The sequence below is a fragment of the Cebus imitator genome, unplaced genomic scaffold (assembly GCF_001604975.1).
Source record: "Cebus imitator isolate Cc_AM_T3 unplaced genomic scaffold, Cebus_imitator-1.0 Scaffold709, whole genome shotgun sequence".
Lineage (NCBI taxonomy): Eukaryota > Metazoa > Chordata > Mammalia > Primates > Cebidae > Cebus > Cebus imitator.
In genome coordinates, this window is record NW_016108024.1 from 317,388 (window position 1) to 329,182 (window position 11,795).

The window sequence follows — 11,795 nt, forward strand, 5'->3', positions numbered from 1 at the left end:
TTCCAGTGTACCTGACTTGGTGATCTTTAAACTTCCCACAAGAAAAGCCCAGGCCAAGATGACTTCACTAATGAAATGTTCCAGACATTTAAAGGAGAAATAATACCAATTCTTTGGAAACTATTCCAAAAAAAATAAGAGACTGGAAGATCTCCAAAATTACTCCATGAGGTCACTATTACCTTGAACAAAAAAACAGACAAAAATTCCACAAGAAAAAATCCCTATTGGTCAATATTTCTTATCAATATAGACAGAAAAATCCTCAACAAAATACTAGCAAATCAAATCCAGCAACATATAAAAAGGATTACATACCTTTACCAAGTGGAATTTATCTCGGAAATGTCAGGTTAGATGAACCTACAAAAAATAATCAATGTAATACACCATATTAACAGAATAGAGGGGAGAAAACTGATGTAATCATCTTAACAGACATGCTTTGGCAAAATCCAACACACTTTCATGATAAAAACACCTAATAAACTAGAATAGGAGGGAGATTTCTCAATTTGATAAAGGCATCTACTAAAAGCCCACAGCTAACATGATACTTAATGATAAGGCTGAAAGCTTGCTTCTTTAGATCGGAAAGAAGACAACAATGTCCACTCTCACAACTGCTATTCAACAATGTACTACTGGTAATTCTAGTCAATGCAAAAGGCAAGGCAAATTCAAGGGATACAGAAAAATTTTTGATTAAATTCAATACCCTTTATAATAAGAACATTCAACACATTAGGGATAGAAGAAAGCTTCTTTAATCCAATAAAAAGGTACACATTTTTTTAAATTTAAAAAACATGCTTAAATTTAAAACATACTTAATAGTCAAATACTGAGAGCTTTCCTCCTGAGATAAAGAACAAGACAGGATATCTGCTTTCACCATTTCTATTCAGCATTGAATGGTGCAAACTCACCTCACAGCAACCTCTGCCTCCCACGTTCCAACTATTCTTCCTGCCTCAGCCTCCCCAGTAGATGGAATTACAGGTGCCTGCCACTGCAGCTGGCTAATTTTTGTACTTTTTTGTACAGGCAGGTTTTCATCATGTTGGCCAGGCTGGTCTCAAACTCCTGACCTCAGATAATCCGCCCACCTCGGCCTCCCAAAGTGCTGTGAGTACAGGCATGAGCCACCGCACCCAGTCTAGAACACCAAACTTTAGCAACTAAATGCACACAGAAAACCAGCATCACAAGAACCAAAAATCAGTTGAGCAATCAGTTTCTAGTTTTAACTTCATATCACTGAAAGAGGCATTGAGGAAGGTAGGAGAGACAGTCTTGAATCCCTGACACCACCCTTCACTCATCCCCCTACAGCAGCCATGTAGCCAAAGAGAGATAATCTGTGCATTTTGGAAAGGAAGAGCACAGCAACTGAGGAAATTTACATTGAACTCAGTGCTGATCTGTTACAGTGGAGAATAAAGCCATGCTGGGCTCAGCCAGCACCTGTGCATGTAGGGAGCACTTTAACCAGCCCTACCCAGAGGGGAATGAACCATTCCAACAGTCAGAACTTGATTTTCTCAGCAAGCTTTACTACCATGGGCTAAAGTGCTCTGGGCTTCTAAATAAACTTGATAGGCAGTCTAGGATACAAGGATTGCTATTCCTAGGCAACTCATAGTGTGAGGCTGGGCTTAGAGCCAGTGGAGTAGGGTAGCATATGACCTAGGGAGATATCAGCTGGGGTGGCTAAGGGAGTGCTTGCACCATCCCTCCCCCAACCCCAGGCAGTGCAGCTAATGACAAAAAGTGATTTTTTGCTTCTGCCTAAGGAGAGGAGAGCAAAGAGCAACATGACATATTTAAAGAGCTAAAGGAAAAATCTTTGACCTTAGAATAGTAAGTATATCCAACAAAAATATCCTGCTAACATGAAGGAGAACTGAAGACCTTCCCAGACAAATAAAAGCTGAGAGAATTCATCAGCACCAGACCTGTCCTACAATAAATGCTAAAGGGATGCAAGCTTCAGTCCCAAAGAAAAGGATGTTAATGAGCAAGAAAAAATCATCTGAAGGTACAAAACTCTTGGTAATAGGAAGCACACAGGAAAACACAGAATAGTGTAACACTCTAATTGTGGTGTGTAAGCTATTCCTATCTTAAGTAGAAAGATTAAATAATTAATCAATCAAAAATGATAACTACAACAGCTTTTCAAGATATTACACAATAATAAAGAGAAACAACAAATAAGTTTATTTTATTTATTTATTTATTTATTTATTTATTTATTTTGAGAAAGAGTCTTCTTGCTCTATCACCTAGGCTGGAGTGCAATGATGCGATCTCAACTCACTGCAACCTCCACCTCCTAGGTTAAAGCGATTCTTGTGCCTCAGCCTCCTGAGTAACTGGGATGACAGGTGCTTGCCCCCATGCCCAGCTAATGTTTGTATTTTTAGTAGAGAAGGAGTTTCACCATGTTGACCAGGCTGGTCTCAAACTTGGGACCTCAAAGGATCCATCCACCTTGGCTTCCAAAAGTGTTGGGATTACAAGCGTGAGCCACCATGCCCAGCCAATAAAAAAGTTTAAAAGTGGGAAAATGAAGTTAAAATGTAACATTTGTGTTACTTCTCTTTTTGTGTGTTCATTTATGCAATCAGTGTTAAGTTGTCATCAGTTTAAAATAACGTGTTATGAAACAGTATTTGCAAACTTCATGGTAACCCAAAGTTGAAAAACGTACAACAGATACACAAAAAATAAAAAGCAAGAAGTTAAATCATACCACAAGAGAGAATCACATTCACTAAAAGGAAGACAGGAAGGAAGAATAGACCACAAAACAACCAGAAAAATCACAAAATGGCAGGAGTAAGTCCCTACTTATCAATAATAACCTTGAATGTAAATGGACTAAACTTGCCAACCAAAAGACATAGAGTGATTGAGTGAATAAATAAACAGGACTCATTGATTTGTTACCTACAAGAAATATACTTCACCTAGAAAGGTACACATAAACTGAAAATAAAGGGGTGGAAAAGATATTCCATAACAATGGAAAACAAAAAAGAGCAGAAATTGCCATACTTATATCAGACAAAATAGATTTCAAGACAAAAACTGTAAAAAGGATGAACAGACACTTTACAAAAGAAGACATACATGAGGCCAACAATCATATGAAAAAATGCTCATCATCACTGGTCATCAGAGAAATGCAAATCAAAACTACATTGTGATACCATCTCACGCCAGTTAGAATGGCGATCATTAAAAAATCTGGAGACAACAGATGCTGGAGAGGATGTGAAGAAATAGGAACACTTTTACACTGTTGGTGGGAGTGTAAATTAGTTCAACCATTGTGGAAGACAGTGTGGCAATTCCTCAAGGACCTAGAAATAGAAATTCCATTTGACCCAGCAATCCCATTACTGGGTATATATCCGAAGGATTATCAATCATTCTACTACAAGGACACGTGCACACGAATGTTCATTGCAGCACTGTTTACAATAGCAAAGACCTGGAACCAACCCAAATGCCCATCGATGATAGACTGGACAGGGAAAATGTGGCACATATACACCATGGAATATTATGCAGCCTTCAAAAATAATGAGTTCGTGTCCTTTGTAGGGACATGGATAAACCTGGAAACCATCATTCTCAGCAAACTGACACGAGCAGAAAATCAAACACCGCATGTTCTCACTCATAGGCGGGTGTTGAAAAATGAGAACACATGGACACAGGGAGGGGAGCACTACACACTGGAGTCTGTTGGGGGGAAATAGGGGAGGGTCAGTGGGAGGTGGGGAGTTGTGGAGAGATAGCATGGGGAGAAATGCCAGATATAGGTGAAGGGGAGGAAGGCAGCAAATCACACTGCCATGTATGTACCTATGCAACGATCTTGCATGTTCTTCACATGTACCCCAAAACCTAAAATGCAATTAAAAAAACTGTAATAAGGGATAAAGAAGGTCATTATATAATGATAAAGGGGTCAATTCAGCAAGATAATATAACTGTCCATATATCTGCACCCAACACTGGAGCACCAAGATATATAAAGCAAATATTATTAGAGCTTAGGAGAGAGAAAGGCCACAATACCAAAATAGCTGGAGACTTCAACACCCCACTTTCATCACTGGACGGATCTTCCAGACAGAAAAATCAACAAAGAAACATCAGACTTAATCTGTAGTATAGACCAAATAGACATTTACAAACCATATCATCCAACGGTTGCAGAATACACTTTCTTCTCCTCAGCACATGGATTATTTTCAAGGAAAGAACATATATTAGTCTACAAAACAAATCTTAAAACTTTCCAAGCCAGGAGCAGTGGTTCATGCCTGTAATCCCAGCACTTTGGGAGACTGAGATGGGTGGATCAAGAGGAAATTGAGACCATCCTGGCTAACACGGTGAAAAACCGTCTTTACTAAAATTACAAAAAATTAGCCAGGTGTGGTGGCACGCACCTGTAGTCTCAGCTACTCTGGAGGCTGAGGCAGGAGAATCGCTTGAGCCCTGGAGGCAGAGGTTGTGGTGAGCCAAGATTGTGCCAGTGCACTCCAGTCTGGGCAACAGAGAGAGACTCCATCTCAAAAAAAAAAAAAAAATCCCCCCCAAAAGAAATAATATCTAGCATCTTCTGTGACCACAATGAAATAAAACTACAATAACAAGAGGAATTTTGGAAATTATGTAAACATATGAAAATCAAACAATATTCTCCTGAATGACCAGTGGGTCAATGAAGAAAGTAGGAGGGAAAGTGAAAATTTTATTGAAGCAAATGATAACAGAAACACTACATGTCAAAACCAATGGGATATAGCGAAAGCGGTACTATGACAGAAATTCATAGCTGTAAGTGCCTACATCAAAAAAGAAGAAAAACTTCACACAAATAACCTAATGATGCATCTTAGAGAACTAGAAAAGCAAGAGCAACCCAAAACCAAAACTACCTGACTTCAAATTATACTACAGAGCTATAAGAATCAAAGAGCATGGTACTGGCATAAAAACAGACACATAGACCAATGGAACAGAACAAAAATACACAGAATAGCCAAAGCTATCCTTGTCAAAAAGAACAAAACTGGAGGAATCAAATTACCTGACTTCAAATTATGCTTCAGAGCTATAGGAACCAAAATAGCATGGTACTGGCAAAAAAAACAAACAAACAAAAAAAAAAAAACAAAAAAAAAACCACCAGACACATAGACAATGGAGCAGAACAGACAACTCAGAAAGATATTCGCACACCTACAGTTAATTCATTTTTTTTTCTGGGATGGAGTCTAGTTCTGTCGTCCATGCTGGAGTGCAGTGGCGCAATCTCGGCTCACTGCAACCTCCGCCTTCTGGGTTCAAGCAATTCTCCTGCCTCAGCCTCCTGAGCAGCTGGGATTACAGGCACCTGCCACCACACCCAGCTAATTTTTGTGTTTTTAGTAGAGATGGGGTTTCACTGTGTTGGCCAGACTGGTCTCGAACTCCTGACCTCGTGATTGACTTGCCTCGGACTCCCAAAGTGCTGGGTTTACAAGCATGAGCCACCATGCCTGGCCAGTGAATTCATTTTTAACAAAATTGCCAGAAACATACAGTGAGAAAGAGGAAAAGACAGTTTTTTGTTTTTTTTTTCTGAGATGGAGTTTTTGCTCTTGTTGCCCAGGCTGGAGTGCAATGGTGTGATCTCAGCTCACTGCAATCTCCACCTCCTGGGTTCAAGTGATTCTCCTGTCTCAGCCTCCCAAGTAGCTGGGATTACAGGCGTGTGCCACCACACCCAGCTAATTTTGCATTTTTTTTAGTAGAGATGGGCGTTTCTCCATGTTGGTCAGGCTGGTCTTGAACTCCCGACCTCAGGTACTCCGCCCACCTCAGCCTCCCAAAGTGCTGGGATTACAAGTGTGAGCCACCACACCAGGCCGAAAGGACAGTCTTTTCAATAAGTGTTGCAGGGAAAACTGGATATCCATATGAAGAATGAAACTAGACCCTTGCCATATACAAATGGATTAAAGACTTAAATTTAAGACTCCAAACTATGAAATTAGTACAAGAAAACATTGGGGAAACTCCAAGACACCGGTCTGGGCAAAAATTTCTTGAGTACTATCCCATAAGCACAGACAACCAAAACAAAAATGGACAAATGGGATTATACCAAGTTCTAAAGCTTCTGCACAGCAAAGGAAACAACCGACAAAGTGAAGAGACAACCCACAGAAGGGGAGTAAATATTTGCAAACCACAAACCACCCCTCTGACAAGGGATTAATAACCAGAATATACAAAGAGCTCAAACAAGTGTGTAGGGAAAAACTTAATAATCCAATTTTTTAAATGGGCAAAAGTTTTGTATAGACATTTATCAAAAGAAAACATACAAATGTCCAACAGGCATATGAAAATGTGCTCAATATCATTGACCATCAGAGAAATGTAAATCAAAGATATAATTAGATATCATCTTTCCCCAGAAAAAATTGATTTTATCCAAAAGTTTGATAATAACAAATGCTGGTAAGGGTGTGGAGAAAAGGAAACCCCCTTACACTGTTGATGAGAATGTAAGTTAGTACAATCACTATAGAGAACAGTTTGGAGCTTTCTCAAAATATTAAAAATAGAGCTAAATAGGACCCAGCAATCCCACTGCTGGATCATATACCCAAAAGAAAGGAAATCAGTATGCCAAAGAGATGCCTGTACTCCCATGTTTGTTGCAGCAGTGTTCACAGTAACCAGGATTTGGAAGCAACCTAAGTGTCCATCAACAGATGAATGGATAAAGAAAACATTGTACTTATACACAATGGAGTACTATTTAGCCATAAAAATGAATGAGATTCTGTCACTTTTAACAATATGGATGGAACTGGAGGTCATTATGTTAAGTGAAATAAGCCAGGCACAGAAAATACAAACATGGCATGTTCTTACTTTTTTTGTGTGGATTCTAAAAATCAAATAATTGAACTCATGGAGATAGAGAGTAGAGGAATGATTACCAGAGGCTGGGAAAGGTAGTAGGGGGTTGGGGAGGAGGTGGGGATTGTCAATGGATACCAAAAAAAGTAGTTAGAAAAAATGGGTAGGCGCGGTGGCTCACACTTGTAATCCCAGCACTTTGGGAGGCCAAGGTGGGTAGATCCCCTGAAGTCAGACCAGCCTGGCCAACATGGCAAAACCCTATCTCTACTAAAAACACCAAAAAAATTAGCCGGGTGTGGTGGCCCGCACCTGTAGTCACAGCTACTTGGGGAGGCTGAGGCAGGAGAATCGCTAGAACTCGGGAGGCAGAGGCTGCAGAGAGTTGAGATCAAGCCACTGCACTCCAGCCTGGGCAACAGAGCGAAACTCTGTCTCAAAAAAAATAAAAAAAAAAAAAGAAAGAATGAATAAAATCTAGTATTTGATAGCACAATAGGGTGACTATAGTCAATAACTATTTAAGTATACATTTTAAAATAACAAAAAGTATGTAATTAGATTGTTTCTAACACACAGGATAAATGCTTGAGGGGATGGATACCCAATTTTCCATAATGTTATTATTAAGCATTCCATGGCTATACTAAAATATCTCATGTAATTCATAAATATATATACCTACTATATACCCACAAACATTAAAAATTTTAAAAAATTTAAAAAAGATCCACATAAACATATATATTCTCTACTGTGACAAAAATGGATTGTCACAATACAAAAATACATTGTCTCAAACATGTATAGTTTTAATTAAAATATAAACCTAAAGGGAGTTTCAACATGATAATTAATAAAGTTAGTTTGCTGAGCAAGGTGGTTCATGCCTATAATCCCAGAACTTAGGGAGGCAGAGGTGGGAGGATAGCTTGATCCCAGGAGTTTGAGACCTGCCTGGGCAACATACTGAGAACCCATTCTCCACAAAAAGGAAAAAAAAAGAAGATCAAAAAAGGGCGAATTTAACAAGGGTATATCAAATTTTTAAACTTGGTACCATTTATGCAACACCATTTCATTGTTTAGGAATCAAATTCATTTCTTCAAACTATATACACTTTATGTGGCAACTACACATGCTACATGGCTCTCAACTTTAATTTTCAAAAAGATGTTTTTTGTGGTTGCATTTAAGCAGGCAGTTTCACATTGCAATTAGGTCATGCTGAAAATAAAGGCCAATTGCTACATTCAGTATTCTTATGTCTGGTTTTACCAAAACATTTGTGCTGGATGTCTGAAAAAAATTCACATGCAAAACATCTAACTATTAAAGAAAAAGTGTATTATAGATTTTTTAAAGTACAAAGCCTAATCTCATTTCAAAAATTGAAAAATAAAAAGAAGAAAAATGAGGAGGGAAAAAATCATAATCAATCTTATAGCCCAAAACAGCTACTGCTGATGTTTCAGTGTTAATTTTCCATACTTTTTTTTTTTTTGAAACAGGGTCTGTCGTCCAGGCTGGAGTGCAGTGGCCTGATAATGATCATGGCTCACTGCAACATTTACCTCCTGGGTTCAAGGGCTCTTCCAACCTCAGCCCCCCAAATACTGGGACTGTATATAGGTGCAAGCCACCAAGCCTAGCTAATTTTTTGGTATTTTTTAGTAGAGACAGGGTTTCTCCATGTTGCCCAGGCTGCTCTCAAATTCCTGTACTCAAGTGATCTGCCTGCCTGAGCCTCCCAAAGTGCTAGGATTACAGGCGTGAGCCACGATACCCAGCCTCCTATACTTATTTCTATATCTATATGAATGTGCAACATGTCCATAAATCCTTATGAAACTTATATTAGGTACAAACAACTTGGAGAGCAACAGAGAGGAAATCTGTCCAATACTTAAATGTATCTTGTTTTGTAGTTTTTTGTTGTTGTTGTTGTTGTTTTTTTTTTTTTTTTTTTTTTTTGAGACAGAGTCTTGATCTGTCACCCAGGCTGGAGTTCAGTGGCACAAACACGGCTCATTGCAGCCTTGACCTTCCCACTCAGCTGATCTTCCCACCTCAGCTTCCCAAGTAGCTGGGACTACAGGCACCATCTGCCTCTTCCAGCTAAGGTGTTTTTTTTTGTTTTTGGTTTTGTTTTTGTTTTCAGTAGCGATGGGGTTTTGCCATGTTGCCGAGGCTGATCTCGAACTCCTGGGCTCAAGCAATCCTCCCTCCTTAGCCTCCCAAGGTGCTGCAATTGCAGCTGTGAGCCACCACAACTGGCCTGGTTTTGTAGTTTTTGTTTTCCAAATAATAACCCTTTTTTTTTTTATACTGAATGCTTCCATCCTGTTATGTTTTACAACTTAAATGATAGTGATTATAGTGAAAGCTAAGATTCTTGCAATAAGATGGGCTGAATTATGCATAAGTCTTTTCAGTGTGGCATTTTTCTATCTTATGTATCTGTTATCTTTATGGACACTTATTTTTTAAAACAAAAAATTAGTAACTCTAATTTCTTATTATTTCTTTCTTTTGCTTATTGCATTACATATATCTCACACATTCTTTCCAATGTCCGTAGCACATATATATAAACTGATCATATACTAGACCACAGAGAAAGCCTAAGTCTTAAATTACGAAAACTTCTACAAGTCTAATTTTCTGAATAGGAGGGATTCAAATTCAACGACCCAAGTGTTGAAACAAACAAAAACAGAAAACAACACTACTCAGTTAATAGATTATTATGGTTTTGGCTTCTTGAGTAGGAGGAAAGTCGGGCAGGTAGGGCCTCCAGAATGCCGGTGACACGTGAATGGGGCCGTGTGCAAACCTTGTATGACATCACTGAGAACCCTAGAGGAAAACAGCTATTTCCTTCTAAGCCGCCCTAAGGGAAGTTGCGCGGTGGCCTCCCGGGCCGAGGTGGGCCTGCTCACTGGAAGATCGCACCGCAGCCATGAGTAGCAACGATTCCTTCACTTCCTTCACGTGTGGACGCTCTGGCTGCTCGGCCCCGGGATGCCCTAGAGGAGGAGCTGGAGGGAGAGGAGGTAGAGGCCATGGCAGAGGTTCTCAATGCAGTTCCATGTCCCTATCATACACCTGTTACCGCTGCGGTGAGTCTGGTCATCAAGCTAAGAACTGTGTCCTCGGAAACATCTGCTACAACTGTGGGAGAAGCGGCCACATCGCCAAAGACTGTAACGAACCTAAACGAGAGAGAGACCAATGCTGTTATACCTGCGGCAGACCAGGACATCAGGCTTGTGACTGTGATCATCAGAAAGAGCAGAAATGCTATGCTTGCGGCAAACTTGGGCACATTCAGAAAGACTGCGCCGAGGTCAAGTGCTACAGATGTGGTGAGACCGGCCACATGGCCATCAGTTGCAGCAAGACGATCCAAGTCAACTGCTACCGCTGTGGCAAATCCGGACACCTAGCCAGGGAATGTCCTAGTGAGGCTACCGCTTAAATCTTTTCCCTTTGTCATCTTCCCCCGCTCCTTTTGCTGATTGATAATTGTATTATTTTCTCTGAAACCGTCACTGACCAAAAGGTTGATAGATTGAGGGTGCTTTCAGGCATGTGAGCTTTAATTACTCTGTTAAAGGAGGAAAGAGCTAGAAAAAAAAATCTCGGAAAAGTTAATCATTTGTATATGCCCCACAATTAATGTGCTGCTTTTGCCCCACAGGCAACTCTAGTTATTGAATAGTCATTTTGAGCACTAATCACTTTAGGGGTTCTTTTGGTGTATTTTGATTTAACACATTTAATTAGGAGGCACTATTGAAAGAGCTGGATCTACACTGGTGAACAAATCAGAACGAGTTTAGAAGCACTGGCCTAGAATCCATTAAACAGTGTGTCAGATAAAGATAAATTGCTATAGAGAAAAATAAGTGGAGGTAAAAGGATAAAAAGAGAATGTGTATGGAGGGGAAGAGGGAAAGGATGTGGTTCTGTTTTAGATACACAAGAACACCCTGAGGAGGTTATATTTCCTCAGAGATCCATAGGGCAAATAAAGCTGATTCTGAAAATCTGTGACCTTGCCAAAGTAACTTTAATTTTATCATATTGATGGCTTTGAATTATCTTTCCTCATTAGCTTTTAAACGATATTGAAAGAGACATCTCTGTCTGGCACTGCATAGAGTATGTAGTTTAATGAAAATAAACCAGAAACAAAATGTATAATGTATATGAGCTGCTTAGAGAGAGAGAGAGAGAGCAGTCCAAAACAAACAAAAACAAAAAACCTTAACAGGCTGGGCACAGTGGCTCACATCTGTAATCCTAGCACTTTGGGAGTCCAACCCAGGAGTATCACTTGAGCCCAGGAGTTTGAGACCAGCCTGAGCATCATAGTGAGCTTTTCTCTACCAAAAATACAGAAATTAGCTGGCTGTGGTGGTGCGTGCCTGTAGTCCTAGCTACTCTAGAGGCTTAAGTGGGATGACTGCTTGGGCGCCAGAGGTCGAGGCTACAGTGAGCCATGATCACACCATTGCACTACAGCCTGGGAGACAGAGTGATAGGTACCTTGTCTCTAAACAAAACAGAACAGAACAAAACACCTTAACAGCAAATCATGGACATATAGATATTGATGGCAAAGTTTGGACGTGTGTGTGCATATATATATATATATATACAGTATATATACAGCTAGTGCTCGACTTACGACCACGATTGGTTCTGACAGACCAGTCGTAACACGATTTGGTCGTAAGTTGAGTAGGCTATATGCTCGCAGAGATGGTAGTGCTGCCGGAAGCTGGCCTGCACTGTCGTACGCCCAGCTGGGCAACGTTTGCGCTGCCGGACGCGGAGCAGTCGT

At 40.0% G+C, this 11,795-nt stretch overlaps 1 protein-coding gene across 1 annotated transcript; it reads left to right on the forward strand.

Moving 5' to 3' along the window:
• Window positions 1-9,834: 9,834 nt before the first annotated feature.
• Window positions 9,835-10,686, forward strand: LOC108296420 (cellular nucleic acid-binding protein). The gene has a single exon (XM_017518867.1). It carries the CDS (start codon window positions 9,906-9,908, stop codon window positions 10,422-10,424), a length of 519 nt encoding a protein of 172 aa, XP_017374356.1. The 5' UTR covers window positions 9,835-9,905; the 3' UTR covers window positions 10,425-10,686.
• Window positions 10,687-11,795: the final 1,109 nt, after the last annotated feature.